Source organism: Anopheles coluzzii, chromosome X (assembly GCF_943734685.1).
Source record: "Anopheles coluzzii chromosome X, AcolN3, whole genome shotgun sequence".
NCBI classification, from domain to species: Eukaryota; Metazoa; Arthropoda; class Insecta; order Diptera; family Culicidae; genus Anopheles; species Anopheles coluzzii.
In genome coordinates this window covers 13538741-13556161 of record NC_064669.1, presented here as the reverse complement: position 1 = coordinate 13556161, position 17421 = coordinate 13538741, and the positions used below count along the sequence as shown (strand labels likewise).

The window sequence follows — 17421 nt, the reverse complement described above, 5'->3', positions numbered from 1 at the left end:
GAAGAAAGCATCGTAACAGCCACATCACAGTTGATTTTAACGGACTTGTTCTAAAAGTTCCTTAAACTGGCGCAGTTTAAGAGCATTTTCAGGCTAAATAGATCAAAAGTCAGATTTTCGAGCTCGAAAATATCAATTGATTTTCCCCGCTGCGCAAAGCGACGGAAGAAATCATGGAGTTCTGAGAATTTTATCATGCCCTCTTTTTCTCTCCAACGGCAAATTTGTCGAGCAGCTCGTCGAGCTGCCCGTCCCTGGCTCCGCCTCATACCCCTCGCCTGAGCGCGCTGCCGAAGGTTTGAATGTGTTGGTGCGTCAGACGGCCAATCGCTGTCAGCCATCGTCCGTGCTTTTTCCCTCCATAGCGCTATCTCTTTCGCGCGTGTGGACAATGCTCGCGAGCTGTTGTGGCGCCTAAAAATGCCGTTAACAAACATTGCGGCGATGAAGTTGCATTTTCACAAATCAAACCAAAAAAGCGCAATGAGTTTAATCGATGCAATGTAAAAATGACTACGGAATCGCTAGCGCACGATGGAGGGTTTGCTGTGTAACGCGCAGAACCCTAATTCGCTCTAACACGTTTCTAACACTAAGCTTTTGCTTTCGTCTGTTGTGGATTACATAGATATGCTAAGCATCCTGCGCATGATTGTGAGTGTGCGTGTGTATGCAAAACTGTCGCCAAATGTAATTTCTTCCGGAATGTTATGATGAAAGGCGGAAAGACGAATTGAGGCCCCTAAGGAGGGGGTACTGACACACAGCTGTTGAAAGATTGAACAGTATACTTAATTTGCCAGCGGATGGGGGGGGGGGGGGGTGACCATGGGACCCCTACGATCATCGGTCACAGGCCCTAAAATTGTAGTCGCCATGGGGGGAGGGGAGGTGCAAATGGTTCTCCAGCCACGGAGCCCTAAAGACCATCTTTCCGGGGGCCCTTGTCGCTAATAATCTGTCCACTTGTAGACATACGGCATACTACAGACTAGAAATCTTCGGCGACCGCCTAGTCCGCCTACCGTTAGGTCCACCGCTGGTTCATGACGGTGTTTTTTTTTTTTACTGTGGAGGTGCATCATTCCCCCTGCCTGCTGCGTATGCACCGGGCAGGAGACAGTGTGGCAGTATGCAAGTTGCACGCTGGATAGGAGCGGGCCCGCGGCACCGCCATCATTCCGCACATCTGCATGCCCGTCGTGGGTTCTAACCGCGTATGAACCGTCCGCCGTAGCAAGAGGTGACTATCCGGCTGCGTGGTACTCAAGTCCTGAAAAGGCCGGTATGATCGCGTAGGCCATTACGCCAATAATAAGAATAATAATAAGAAGAAGAAGAACTTAGCATAGCAGTCCACACTCGGGGAAGGTTTTTGTTTAGACTTTGTTGCTGCCGGGTGTCCCGCGGTGGCGCGACAAATCAACGGAATGCAATCGACCAAAACATGAACCTACCGATCCGAACTCATTCCAAGGCATTGCCGGCAATCGGCGTCATGATAACGACTACAAACCAACAAGCCATCAGATTCTGGACGGACATGTGCAGCACCATACGCGCACCGTAATAAACAAATCCAGAATCCTCTTTTGTATGAATTCAATTCAATATGTTGTTTCCACTTGAGTCAGCTAGCTGATTTAGAAATAAATGTGCAATATATCACACGCACGTTTGCTTAGATCGTGTGTCTTTTTAATACCCCCAACAGCAGAGCCGATCGCAAAGATGCCAATGCCAATGGTTGTGTTGTCTCCCAGGTAGCGAGATCGAAAATGCATGGACTTTGTAGCCGCAGCGGATGAAAATGTACGCATCAGAATCAAATAGTTTTGGGGTTTAAAAACACACACACACACAAACACATGCGCAAACTCACACACACACACACAGACACACACTCACACACACGCGCGCGCGCACACACGCGCGCGCACACACACGCGCGCACACACACGCGCGCACGCACACGCGCGCGCGCGCGCACGCGATAAGGCACCTACGAACGCGTGCACGCGAGAACGCACCTACGAACGCGCGCACGCGAGAACGCACCTACGAAAGCGCGCATGCAAGCACGCACCCCCCATCAAACCCCCCCTCCCATTCCGCTATCATCAGCTATCATATAGCGCATCATCATCCAAAGCGCCGGGCGGGGTGGGGGATCGCGGCATGATAGAGTGAATGGTCACTTTCCCCGCGCTGTGTGCATGTGTGTGTGTGTCGAGACACAAAAACTCGAAACAGATTTCGGCAAATTAAAAAAAAAATATAACCACTATACACTGTGCTACATGATGCATAGAAGGTCGTTGAAGCATCAAACATGTTCAAATTAAAAAATATTAGATTAGTGTTAGACGTTCTCCTACGCTTGTTTTAAATAGGCTTCTTCACCCTCAATTGGCAGGGGCATCGAATGGTCTCATCAGCAGCGGCACGAAATAAAATAATCCATCAATACACCGATAACACTTTAAATCCCAATCCAGCTTCTCCCGCATCGTCCCAAGGTCACACACTAATTAATAAATGCTAACACCCACCAATAACAATACACAACCGCAATGCACATATATGAATCAACGCATACACCACAAACACCCAATCAGCTGGCGGCGGAAGGCACGGGCAGAAGCGCAAGTAAGGCAAGCCAGGGTGAAGGAGGGAGAGGAGAGGAAGAAGCGGACGAAAAAATGGGCGCCATTATTTTTTTAAATTTTTTGACCGTTTTTTTTTTTTTGCTCCGCCGCCGCCCGAACTGTCCGAACTGTCCGAACTGCCCGAACTGCGCGACCCAGCGCAGAAATCGCTGAAGAACAGCGCGGGAGACCAGGCCAAATCTGCGCTGGCCAGCGCAGATTTTGGTGCATTTTCTGCGCTGGAAACTGCTCGAATTTGCGCAGCGGGACTGGAGCCTTAAACTTCCCTTAAACTGCACCAGTTTAAGGGAATTTAGAAAAAGGCCTTTAAAATCAACTGTGGTGCGGCTTTTTCGTTGTTTTCTTCTAGATTCGCTCTGAAATTATGTTTCCTATCGTTATAGTTGGCCATGTTCCCATTTTATAATTAAATAATATCAATTTTTTATAAAATAACGTCACACAAAATTAGCTTTTATTTTTCATCAAAAAACCATAGCTATGAATGAAAAATGACCTCGACGGCATCGTCCATCGATAGAGGAACGTCTAATTTACGAACGCACCAAATCTTGGCGCTTTCAGTACACTTGATCACACACAAATCCAAAATTTCAGACGTATTGAGTACTAATCGAGCAGATATGGTAAAACAATTTCGAGCAAATGTCACTTGGGTGCTTAATTGACATTTTCGAGCTCAAAAACTTTCTTTAGACTGGTGCAGTTTAAGAGACTTTTCCAACAAGCCCAGTAAAATCGACCGTGATGTGTTTTTTCGTTACTTTCTACTCTGTCCTGAGGGAAATAACGTTTCATTCGAGATAAGGATTGCCTTATCACTGGTCGTTCAGTCATTTTATACCAAAAAAAACACCGATTTTTTTTTTCAAAAAGACGCCGCACGAAATTTGCCGTCCTTTGTTGCCAAACATTAAAGCAAACAAACCTAAAACTCTCAGGTCATACACACGCATAAACGAAATTTTGTCGCTTTCAACACGGTTTATGACATAAAAATCCAAAAAATGTATTTCGAGCACCATTCGAGCAGATCATGGTTAAAAATTTAAAACAAATGTCGCTTGGGATAGAACAGCATAATAAGATGCACTATATCATGAGATGTAGATTTTTCCAAAACTTCTGTGACCACCACTTTTTGGCAAGGATGGCAAGGAACTGTCACAAATATGACATATTTTGTATTGAATATTTTGTAACGTAATCTAGTGACGTTGTACCAGCACGTTTCGAGCACTTTTCGAGCAATTTTAGAGTACTATTGGAGCTAAAACTACAGAGTAAATATTGTACTACGCGGCGTCAACATTTCTAGGAAACTCTTCTGCCACCACAACCGCAAAGAACCCTGCACGGAGTAGGGCCAGGAAGTTTTGTCTTCCCTCCGACGTTAGGTTAATAAAATCTGGAAAAATCCGCCCCATACCACTCTACTCTCGTTCAGGGAAGGGTGTACCAACCGAAGAGCATAATAATATCCGTTTACAAGCATCTCGGCCCGAGGGTGTCTCGCTGGGCGAACGCTGCGCGATAAAAGTGAACTGAAGCGAACAAAAGGACGGTGATTACGATAAAAAAAACAGATTGGGAAACGATTATATCGTTGTTTCAGGTGCCAAAAAGACACACACACACAAAGCGCGGCGAGAGCGGTAGCGTCGCATCGAGTACGAACGACATCGTTCTTTATCGTGTCATTTCCCTCTCTTTCCACCTTCTTAATGAGTCTATTAACATTCAAATTCGGCAGCTTTGACCCAGTGTTGTGATACGGCTTGTGCACTGCTCCGCAGTGCTTCCTTGTGGCGCAGGTTTTAATTAATTTATCCACTTCCACTGTGCAATGCGATGAAACACAGCGTGCAACCATCCGGCGACGAGTGAACGATGTAAGCAAAAACAAACACTCGCACACACGCACAGCTACACAAACACCATAAACTTCGTCGGGAACAATACGCATCGAGGCGGCTGAATGTGTGCACAACGCGCCCAGCTCCTTACGCCGAGCTGGACAGACAACGTTTGAGTGAAAGTGATCGCTGCGTCGTGCGCGTGAAATCGATCCCACCTGTGCAAGTTGTAGACGTGTGTGTGTGAGTGTGTGTGAGTGTGTGGGGTTTGCCCCACCCTTCCCCAGCACCATCACCACCACCAATCAAACGGTAGTAGAAAGCCCATCAGCACCACCACCGAGAGCGGCAGCTTGGGCCGGGGGCCCCGTGTGCGCCTAAAAGTATGCAGCTGATGACATTCAACTCGCTGCTCATGTTCGACATCGTGTTCATCTTTTTCCTGTTCCTGGTCGGCGTCACCTGCCTGGTGTACTATCTGCCGCCCCGCGAGCTCACACCCCACGACCAGTCCTCCTCCTTCTGCTCCTCCTCCTCCTCCTCCTCCTCCTCTTCCTCCACCTCCTCTTCGCCGGTTGCGTTTCCTTCGCCGCGCTCGGGTGGGCCGGTGGTGCGTGGCTGTGCCTCCGCTGCGCGGCGCATTTCCGGCGAGGGCGGCACACCGATCATACTGGTCGGTGTGCGAAACGAAGCAGAACAGCAGCAGCAGCAGCAGCAACATTCGCAACAGGAAACAGTACAGGACCGGTCACCGGGAAGGCGGTTCTCCCGCGCACTGACAGCTGACAGTGTGCGGACCGACCCGGTCGACCTGTACCCGTCGTACCCGGGTGGGCGGATGGTGGCCGACGAGCAGGAGGTGCTGCTGCTGGACTGCACGCTAGAGGAGCTGGTGGCCCTGCGGCAGATGGCGGCCGGCGGAGAGATGAGACTGTCCCGGGCGGAACCGTGCCGCAGCTGCTGCTGCCAGTACCAGCCGAGCGTGGACCGGTGGGTCGGGCCGACGGTCGCGCCCATCGTGCCGCTGCCACCGACGCCACCGCCACCACCGCCGCGCTGCACCGTGCCCTTCGCCCAGGGCGGCGAGGACGAAGCGGAGGACGAGGAGGAGGACGAGGAGGAATACATTGATGAAGTGGACCAGCAGCAGCAGCAGCAGCATCACCGTGTCGAGTATGTTCGTATCGAGATCGAACGGCGCGGCCCTACGACCAACAACGGCAACACCAACGCCACCACTACCACCGCCATCCCGGCAGTGTCAATGGCAACGAGTGGTGGTGGTGCTGCTGGCGGCGAACCGACGTCGATGCCAGCCTGCTGCTACGTCCGGGCGAAGGATACCGACATCAGGGCGTGCAGTGGACCGATTCATGATGTGTAGAGGTACGTCTCCCCCGGTCATGCCGTGCCGGTCCTGTTATTGTTGGATGTTATTCGGGCCTCCCTTATTTTGTGTTGCTCTTAATTTGCATACATTTCAGTAGCACCAAAGCCGTCCGCTCGGTGTGTCAGTGTTTTGGATTAGAGATGTATTTGTGTGTGTGTGTTTTTTTTGTGTTTGTGTTATTTTTAGAGCAGACAATTTTGTAATCGGACTGAGAGGAAAAAATCTGCACTAGTCAACCAATTATGAGTAGAAATTGTTTTTTTTTTTCATTTGAGCGCACTATGGGATAATGGGAGGGCGATATGACAAGCTGTCTGAAAAAAAGGAAAGAAAACAGGGAATTTGCTGACCATGCCATAAAGTCATCGTTAACGCTTCACTTGCTAAACGGTAACCCAAGTGCATTTAGGCGGCACTCGCTGTTTTTGTAGGACCTGTTTTTTTCTTTGTTTCAGCAGCACCTAAAAGTATGCAATACACGCTACAGAATAGGTTTGCCGTTGGCATGACAAGCTTCTCGATAACAGGTTCGATCCTTACAAGCTGTGAACCTGTCATGGCCACCATGAACATGTCACACTGCTGCCGCGCCCAAATGCATGCACTTCCTGATGCGTGATGCTACAACAGTACAGTCCGTTTGTGCTGGCATTCGATTTTTCAGTGCCCGCTATAAAAACGGCCCTCCAGCCTAGTGATGGGAACAATCAGTTTTCTTCTGTATCGATTCCGGCGAGATCCAAAGTTTTCTGGAATCGATTCCGGATAGAAGGTCCGGAACAAGAGAATAGGCGTTACGGTCCTATACTGCTACGATTGTATTGATAGCCGCAAAGAATCCAAATGTACTTTATCTTTGCTAAATTCCAGAACAGATTCTAATTTCGGTACCAATTCCTAATTCGGAGTTTATTCTGGTTCCTATTCCATAGCTGACTGTGATTTGCGAACCGAATCCGATTCCGAAATCGACCCCGGAGTCGGCTCTATAACCGGATCCGGAACCGGAATCGATTCCAGAATCGAAATTCCGATATCACAGTTCCAATTCCGAGCTCCCACCACTACTCCAGCTACGTATTGCTAGTAGCCAACGGTAGCCTAAAGGTATGCAACTCGCATTGCAAAACAGTATTTTGTATGACACATAAAAAAACCATTCCCAAATCCGTCCGAAAATCCCGAAAAGCGGTAACATTGGCAGTTCGTACATCGGACTCAGACCGAGAGCATTTAATTAAAATGCCAAATTTTGTCCCCCCCCCCCCCCTTCAGTGGGCTATGGGTGGTTGAGGTGTTGGAACGACAAACGGAATAGAGCGATTCCGTTACGTGTGCTGTGCGAACAAAAGGACCGCACACCACGGCACGGTGTCATCAGCAACGGTTTCAGCTTTTGATGCTGCGACGGTGCATCGGTTGTGCTCTGTGCCCCATCTTTACTGTTACTGAGCACTGGTAACGCGCACGAATTGGCACGAATTGAGACCCAAGGCCCCTTTTCTGCACTTCCCACATTATCCCCATTGTCCTTCTTCTTCTACCACCACCACCAGCGTGAAGAGATTAATGATGATTAATTGCAACGCAGCTAGTGATGCCAGTCGCGAGTGGAGATGCAAGCGCGTTGCCACCGGCACAGTCCTCCGCCAAACCTCCAGAGCTGCGAGGGAGCGGAAATGAAGGATCGGTAACGTGTCTGTTCGGGCACGCGGGAGCGCTTGACACCGCACAGAGCATTTGTCACGTGTCATCCGCAACTGTGGACGCGCGATGCGGACCTGACCAAGGATTACAAATGCGCGCGAGCTCGCTGCCGGCAGCTAAAGATGGGGGACGGCAGGCGTCATTATGGAAGTAATTAGGTTTTGCCCGTGGATGATGGCTTGTGTGTGGGTATGTGTGTGTGTGTGCGTTTTTTTTCGTTCTCTTCTCAGCAGACGAAGCGTGCATTTTGAGCGGCTGCAGTAATGAAGCGGTTTTTGCTTTGTTTTCAAAGGTCTTCGATGTGAAAAGTGTGTAGTGGGTGAATGGGCACGGAGTATGAAGTGCGGTATAAAGGATGCTTGCACACATACACACACATTTTATCGGGATGTATCCTGCAAGACACCTTAATGGTTTCCCACGACAAGCTGGCTACGAGCGCGCAGCTGGCATGAAAAACAAACACAAACTCTGGAGTCAGCGAGAGCACAACAAAAAAGCCAATGGTCAGATCATAAAGGCTATTTCAGCCCGTGGCCGGTAGCAGGAGCTTCTTCTCGGTCAGCAAGCAGCTCTGTTTCCAGAGTAAAGCCGTAGCGTTGGCAACAAAAACGATATCCAACTGCAGTTTTTGTTTTTGCTTAGTGCGGCGTCAGGAGCAACGCGCCAGGTGCTAATGAAATCATTCCCGCCAGCCGGGAAAGCGATGTCACTTTTGTCTTTAATGGATCACTAAGAAACGGAAATGGAGGTACGTGTGCTGAGATGTGCAAGAATGCACCTTCCCCCCGGAAGCTGCAGCGCCAGGCAAGATTACTACCTTTTTCTCCGTCTCCGTGCAAGTGGAAGCGTTCTCTGTGTTCATTATCATTATTTAAAATTTCAGAAAAATTTCCCCTCCCCTCCCCCTTCCTGCAAGGGGAAGGAGACAGTGCGAGACAAAGCGGGCGTAGATGGGACGAGATTTTGCGAATGACGGTGCTGTCCAATTTTAAGCGCTGCACCATAATACGAGATAATGGAAGAAACCACCACGTCATCCGTCCTGTATCTCTTCTATGCGCTTCTTGATGTTAATTAATTCATTATTGTAGTTTCGGTGTGCATTGAGCGAATGGTATTTTCATTTATTTGGTTCTTTTTCTTATGTATGTATGTGTGAGTGGGTGTGTTTTCTCTTTCTGTCGGCGTTGCTTGCAGGAAAACAAACACACTGCTTTGTACAAAACATGATAAGTATTTGAGGTGGGTAGGCGTATGTGGTGGTATGGTAAAGACAGTTGCAATCCAATTAAATAGCAAACCACACACACATACACGTGTGTGTGTGTGTGTGTGCATGTGCCGATATGCGTGCCTCCGCAACACAATGAAACGCCCCACTGGGCCGGGCGTAAATGCGATCGCTTTGATTCAATTAAACCGCAAAGCCCGAATGACGGGTGAAACATGAGGCAAACAGGCCGCGAGGGTGTACGCGAGTGTATCCGCTCGATGAAAGTGACAAATTAATTATTTTCCCGTGCGCGCAGCGCCTTTTGGAAAGCTTTTGCTGTTGAAGCTTGCCGCTGTAGCTGGCGGGACTCGTTGCAGTAGATTTGTGCAGGAGCAGGAGACCGAGGAGGAAAATATAAAAAAGGCACCAGGGTGCAGCGGAATGCAGCAAAATGTTGCGGTGAAATTTGATTCGTTCGATATAAGTATGTTTCTATTTTTTTGCATCAAACCGCTCTGAGTTATTTTGAAGTTTTTGGTTGGAGCGCCTAACTGTAGGCAATCGATTGTTTTATGATGGGTTTTAGCCGTTATACGTTTTTTTTTTTTTTAATTTGAGTTCAAACAATTGATTTCAATCAAGGATTTATTATTATAATTATTATTATCATTTTTATTATTATTATTTTTATTATTATTATTGTTATTGTTGTTATTGTTTTTATCACTACTGTTATGTTTATTGTTTTTATTATCATCATTATTTTCATTATCATTATGATTGTTATTTGATATTTTTACTATTTTTTAGTTTAAGTCTGACTTTTATTTAGGGTCACACTTATCCTTAAAATATAAAAAACAAATTTACTTATTCCACATTTTCGTTAATACTTCAAACTGTATTTCGAAGTCCTGAAATTTATAACATTTATTTGCCTGAAACAATTTGTCAAAATTGCCTGAAAAAAACATTGATAGTATTAATTTTATTTTTTTTTATAATTTTTTTTATTTCAAAAGTACATAATTTTTAATGGTTGAAATTCAAGCCGTAGAAAATGGATGCTAAGTCAACCGAGTATAGTGTAGTTTACCTGATTTTGGGCGCTACGTGATATGATGAGATTTTGGCATATTAAGGTCAATTTAGACCTTGCGTGAAAATGAACGTAAAATTTTGATTTTTGTTTACTATAAGTCATTAAATTCTTACTAGAATACGGCTTATCGTGCACCAAAGGAATGGATATTTAACTCTCCAACTATTTTGACTGTAAACATATTGATGTAATGATTTAAATTGATTTCCTGGTGATTCGCCGCTGACCATTTCAACCCCGTGAACAATGTGGGGAATCGCAAGGAAATGCATTTCATTACATCAATTTTTGTAGTCTAAATAATTGGGGATTGAATATTCTTTATTTTGGTGTATGATACGTCATATTCTGATGAATATTTAATGTAATATAGCCCCAAGATTTCATTGATCCATTTATTGATTTATTCAACAATAACGAGCACTGAGTCAAACAAACAGATAAAAAGAATGAATTTTTCATCAATAAGCAAAAACCAAGCCCTGTAAATCTGTGTAACCCTAAGAAGACTCATAGCTTCCCATGTACCACGATTTCTTATGAGCGAAAATACTATTGCCTTTCATTTAGCTTTTGATTCTGAATTTTAATCACTTTTTAGATATCTTAAATATTACCTGTCTCAAGCAATACGGCTCTTATGGACCGTTCGTCCTGAATAAAAAAAATCCTGCTACCTTTATGGTAAAATCATAACTATAACTTTATGGTGGTAGCTTCAAAACTGTCATTGCATACTTGTAGGCGTCATATGCACGAAACCACCAAGCAGAACGCCTTTACCATAATATCATTCAATTAATTTCAGCTAAATTAATCCCATCACACAAAAAAACGACACACATACATTTGCCTCTCAATGTCGATCCTGAAATGAAACAACCACTTGGCAGCCTTTTTGCATACCTAATTCGCGCATTAGTATTCACAGTAAAAAAAAAAACAACTATCCGCTCAGCTCCGCCAACCTCCAATCCATTCCCATTCCCGGCTGCTTGTGTTTGATGCCACGAGCTTTTGCTTTTGCCGCCTTCTAACACCTGGCAAGCCGGGGAGATACAACAAAAAGAGCAGTATTCGGGGCACACTCGGCCGAATAGGAAGAGGAATGTAAAATCTGTTGCAGGGAGGGCGAACTGAAGCCATCACCACCGGCTCCCCCCTGCCCTGTGTGCCAACCCTGGAACACGGATGAGAAATGAGCGTGAACTCAATCGGATTGCCCCGGCTGCTGGCTGGCTGGCCTGCCTTTGTGCTCCCACACCTCCCACAATATGCTGCTAAATCCTTTTTCCCTTTCTCCTCACTCCTTTTCTCCTTCTTCACTAAGGCTCGGTCCATCAAGAAAGCATGAGCAGGGAATCCGCCCGTGCCGTCCCACGGAAGGATCGTTCTCATTAATTTTAGATTAACTTTTTGAGCGTTGATTTTGTTTCGCTTTTCGATCTGTGTATGTGTATGGGTACGTGTGTGTGCTTGCTAGGAAAATGATTTGAGTGTGTGTGTGTGTGTGAGTGTTTATACACATGCGGTTACTGTCCCTCCTTCATCCGTGCTCCACTTCCCTACCTTTCCCGCTCATCTTTTCATGTCGCTTACGTTGTACTACAAGGATCAACTTCAGTCTTCTGGTGAGGCTACAGAAACCAACCAGCCGGATGCTTTTGACTGATTTTCTCACCTTTAACTTTTCCACCCCTCCCGCTTCCCCTGCCCTACCGCATGCCGCCCATCGAGCAGCAGGGCAGGTCTCGTCGTCCATCGGGGGCATCAATTTCCGATCGAAGTGTGTTTATTCGAATGGAAATTGCTTTGTACCTTTTTTTTTGGGCCACTTTCCGTCCCACCGTTGGGAAATGGCACCGAGCAACGATCAACAACCTGCCTTCCCCTCCCATCTGGTTTTTTTTAATATCAATATCCGAGCTACGGTTTATCTTTCACATAAAGAATGAAGCGACAAACAGGGGGGGGGGGGGTGGAGGGAAGGGCATTAAATGGAAAACAACGCACACAACAACAAAAAACCTGGTATCAGAATTACAAGCGTCAGAAATTTGACTTGCCTTTGAGGGATAAAATAATGACAGCCAGCAGCAAGCAGCCAAGGCGGCGAGCCGAGGGATACAATTAATAAAGGTAATTCCAATGGATGAAGGTGAAGCCAATCGGTGCTCGGTGGCGTTGCCAGCCGAAAGTGGAAGAATGCGGGGCCTTTTCGTTCATTTTTTTGCCGCTGCTGCCGCGGTCCTTCACAAATAATCCCTGGCAGATGTCAAAGAACGCCGGCGACGCGAACCCGAAGAACGAGCAGTCAAATCAAACGTCAAGTCGCAGCAGCAACAGCAGCGTGCTGTCAGTTACCTCCGTTTTTTTTCGCTCAATCGTTTCGAATTTCGTTCCACGACGCTGTTTTCTCGATTGGATCAGAATTTATCCACTCACCGTTTCCCTTTTTTTCTACCCATTCTAATTGGAACTGGTAGAAATTGGCAAGCGAGAAGGTGCTAGAGGTGCGTTTGGCTGCATGATTTTAACCATTTTGACCCTTTTTTTTATCCGACCTGGGTAAAGAATTTGCCCATCCATCCGACCTGATAATGAACAGCTGCGTAATTCGATTGCAAAATCTCGTTTTCATTCTTAGCGTTTTTTTTTGTTGTCGCTGTCATGCTTCACCCTATTGCGATGCGAACCAATCAATCGGTCCTTCGAGCACGATTTTAAAGCCACGCGAAGAGCATTGATTGATGGGCAATATTAATTCGAAGTTCCTTCAAACCCTGTTCTAACGAGTTTCTCTTTCCAATTTTCTCTTTCTTCCCACACCCCCCACCCCCAGAATGTATGCACAGCCATCGGCTCTGTTGGTGTGGTCATCGTTAGTGTCATCGTCGTCGTTATCGTTGTCACCGTCGAAAGGAACGGAGGAGGAAAAGAACCGCCAGCAGCAGCAGCAGCAGCTAGAAGGTGTGGAAGCATCGCTAGAGCAGCAACACTTGCCCCGAAATCAAAACTATCTGGAGAAGCGAGAGTTTGAAACGTCACCGCAGCTACTGGCCGCCATCAACAACCGCAACGCGCTGCTGTTGCACCGAGCTGACCGGTCAATTGAGCAGCCAGCCACCAACAGCATGTCGGCAACTGTTGCTACCAACAAAAACAACAACAACAGCAGTAAAACTTCGTCGAGCGAAAGAGACAGTAGCAACAGTGCGAAGGAACAGCAAGCGGCAGTAGTGCAGGGCGACGACATGTCACAGACTGCTGCCACCGAGGTGGAGGCGGAGGCCGTCAGTGGCCATCAGTCAACAACCGTACCGCCAGCAGCAGCAGCAGCAGCACCAGCACCACCAACGTATGGTGCCTACACTAACAATACTTTACCGCGGGGGCCTTATCTTCAGTATAAGTATAACAACATTAGTAGTGTTCCGTGCAACCAGGACAATAACGAACATCAGCAACCGCAGCAGCTTATACTACTACACCAGCAGCAGCAGCAGCAGCAGCAGCAACAGCAGCATCAGCAACATCATCAACATGCATCAGCACACCACCACCAACAGCAGCAGCAGCAACAAAATTATCAAAAACAGCACCATCATCAACAACAACCACCGCAACAACAACAACAACAACAACATCAACGACAGCCGTTACGCAGCAGTGACGTGCTGGAAATGATTTCACGATTCAAACGCATCACCCCTCAGCTGGCGGAGGAGCATAACGGTACAGACCGCCGAGAGGAGGGGGTGATGATAGAGGAGGAGGACGAGGAGGAGCAAGAGGACGAGATGGGGAAGTATCGCCGGCAGCAGCTAGAGCATCATCACTACCCACACCACCAACACCAACACCCGCAACAACATCAACACCATCTTCACCAGTCGACCCATCAACAACAGACGGTGTTGATGGTGACGCACAGCAAGGAAGACGACCAGGGCTGGGAGCGGTACAAGGGACGGCACGTCGCGCAACAGCTGCAGCAACAACCGCGTTATCACTACAACAACCACCAACACCACCACCACCACCCGCAACCCCATCAACATCTCTATCAACATCCGGCGGCGGTCAACCATCAACCGGCGGACGGTGGTCCCGATTATCAGCTACGGCCGTTGACACCGGCGACCAACACCGCCGCCACCACCGGCAGTGCCGTCTCGCTCACGAACGTGATCGCCCTCAAGCGCCCGAACCAGGCGGAAGGGTGGGCACTGCTCTGCCAGTCCGTCCAGGCACTGCAGGACCTGTTTCTCGGAGGTAAGCGCCTTAATGATACGACTTCTTCCTGTTTGCGTGTGTGTGGGTGTGCAAGATATGCACCACGTATGGGCGGAGCATAAGGATATCAATTAATTAGCGAGCCGAAGATAACTTTTGCCTCTCGATCGGGCAAAAGCCGGGTAGCGGGGCGCTTCTGTCGAGCGTTTTTAATTGACAACGCAACAGAGCGTGATTCCCGGTACTGGTATAAATGGCGCTGTGCTTGCGCGCCCTAATGAAGATGGATCTGGCAGGTGTGTCGTTAGAGCTGCGCACAGAAACGGTTTGACTCATGCACACACACACACACGCACATCCACGCAAGTAACACACACGGTACACAGCTAGGTTCACTGCATCACTTCCAAAACTAGTAAATAAATCTAGGTTTTGTTTTCTCAACCGTGGGCGAGACTGTTACGGTGAAGTTGGTGTGTGTCTCCGCTACTTCCATGGGAACATGACACCTTGGAGGAGGAGATCTGCATTACACTGTTGTCACCAGACACCTCTAGATGATTCCACTGATGTGGTACGAGGTGATAAAATATTAAGGATGTTTTATTGGTGACGTTCAATTGAGAGATAGTTTGGTGATGCACTCAAGGAATACTTTGGTATCTTAGTAGTAGTTGGGAGCTCTGAGACACTATCTTGTTTAAAAGGACTTCCATAAGCACAATCCTGGTAGGTTTCTGCAGATTTCAGTCCTGTTGGCGTCATATAAGTCTTACTAATTGGGAGGATGCTTTGGTATCTTCAACTCCAACAATACCTTATCCAAAACGAATTTGTTTAGCTCAATCCTGGCAGTCTGATGTCTTGGGTCTTGGAGAGGAAATCCCCTGAAGATACCGATCTATGAATAAATGTACATCCAAAATTGCCTACGCACTGGAAGAACGCTACTTTATCTTCGAGGAGGTTACGAACTCCAACAATACGATGTCCAACATGAATTCCATGAGCTCAATTCTGACAGGTTTCTGCAGCCCTCAGATCTATTGGTCTGATATGCTACCGTCTTTAGTCTTGATGATGATGAATTCTGAAGATGCTGCTTTATGACTTAATGGAAACTAAAAATAAAACTGATGCAGAGGAACAATGGTTCGTCATCATGGAAATAATCGCGAATTCCAAACAATACCTCCTGAAGTGCTTTTGACATCTTATAAGCTGATGTTATGAGTTTAGATCAGAGGTTTACAACCGTTGTGTAGCTTTTCCCCCCATTAACTCAACATTCCATGTAGAATTCAATTCTTCACTCGCAAGTTCATGAGTTGGGCGGGGGGGGGGGGGGGGGTGCGATAAGGGGTTACTGGCCAGACTAGACGCTTTTCACGACTACGGTTAAAATATAAGGTTTGGAGAATTTTAATTCTTCGATCGAGCACCTCATGCATGTTTATTCTGGATTGGATAGGGAGTTTTTGCACTGCAAGTTTTAGATTTAACAATCTTCTTCAATGTTCAGAATTAGTTGATTTGTGGATGGATGTTTTTTTAAAGATACGAATCTTACTTTTTAAGACATGAGCAATCTAGTTATGATCTATTGCATTTTGTGAAATTTTGTTCAAAAATTCACCCCCAAAAAGTCAAAATTACCCCCTCGGTTGTCTAGATGCTGAAGACTTCTGAAGATGCCGGTGTAAGACGTAATGATAACGACACCGGACATCATTTCAAGATTAAACGCTAAATCAAGCCCTCCTACCTGCCGTACAAATCAAAACCTTATCAACCCTCAAGCGACCGAGAAGAAGTGTCCCGCCTACAGGTAGCGGGCGTCCAACAAAAACCCAAACGTTTGCCAGAAGAAAAAAAAGGAAATAGTAGCCAAAATGCGCCAGTGTGGCTAGCGCATCTTCTCTTGCGTACCCCGACACGCTAACAACATCGATCATTTTCCACAGAAGTTTAGTTTTTTTTTGCATTGTTCGTGATGGTTTGGTATTAGTTTGAGAAGGCCTAAGAACCGGTCGAAAAGAAAAACAATCCACCCAAACACATCAAACTGGTGCTGAAGCGCGAGCCCACCTGCTTGTTTATCTGTGGGTATCGGGCTGCGCGAAAGTTTGCCAAGAACTCCCAGCAGGATCAAGTACACACACACACAGACACAGTTTCGCTCTCCCGACGGGGTTGGATTTGGGGTGTAAGCGTTACCTCGGGTAAATTCCCTCCCACAGTCGCACAACAACAAAAAAAAACACCCACAAAAACAAAGCGCAGCGCTTGCCTGTGCCCTCTTCGGCCTTTCTCCGCCTTTTGATTGACGAGGAAATGAGAATTTCTTCCCTCGATGGCACACAAACACACCCAGCCACTAAACCCCTTTTAAGCCCAGACATTGGTGTCCTGCCACTTCCCGCCCGTGCCATGTCGCGCCTTACTCGTCAATGGGGCTATTTTGAAGGCACTCATTCTCTCACTGTCCCTCCATTACACTCTCTCTCTCTCTGCCACGGTTTGCAAAATTTAATTTCTTTCTTCCCGCCAAACCACGCCGACAAGAGTCCGCGCGCGCGGCACATTTCTCTTTCTTTCTTAGCTTCGTTTTTTTTTCAATTTCCCAGACTCGTCCCCTTGTACTTCTTTCAAAAGTTTAGCCCCCGTGCCGCCCCTCTGTGCCGTTTCCCTCGGCTCTGTGGTTGAAGTTTTTCGGGCCCCTTCCGCTCGGCACCGGGCCGTTTGCGTTTAAGGATTAGGAATTAGATTGGATGAGGTATTTGTGCGGCGACGGTGATGGAATGGTAGTTGCCAATGGAAGAGGAGAGCGGGACAAAGATAAAAGACGCAACCGAAGTGGGTGTTACTCTCCGCTGCGTCGAGCAGTTGGTTCGTCTCTAACCGCAATTTATTATCACACTCGAGCGAAAAGTGTCGTAAGACGCGGGGCAGATGACCTGACCAGCACGACCCTCCACCCACGTCCTTTAGCACAACAACTAAACGAGGAAAACTTTTTCCTGTGCTTGCCGCTTGCCTAGGTTACGGTGTGCCAAATTCTTTACACTTGCGTTCCAGATTTTAGCCATTTTTTTTATTTCCCACGTCACGGACGGACTTCTTATTGCTGTGTGTGTGTGTAACAAATCTGACCCGACCTATTGTATGTGGTGTGTGTGTGTGTATGTGTGAGCGCAAAAATAAAACTCGCCTCAAGTGGAATCCACTTCATCAAAACTTGCTGT

General features: G+C 47.1%; 1 protein-coding gene across 1 annotated transcript in view; it reads left to right on the top strand.

Moving 5' to 3' along the window:
- LOC120961550 (uncharacterized) overlaps positions 1-17421 on the top strand; it is a 115984-nt gene that overhangs the window by 57857 nt on the left and 40706 nt on the right. Inside the window, exon 2 of the mRNA XM_040385335.2 lies at positions 12783-14215. Within this exon, the coding sequence (XP_040241269.2) occupies positions 12783-14215 (1433 nt within the window). The remainder of the gene's footprint in view (positions 1-12782; positions 14216-17421) is intronic.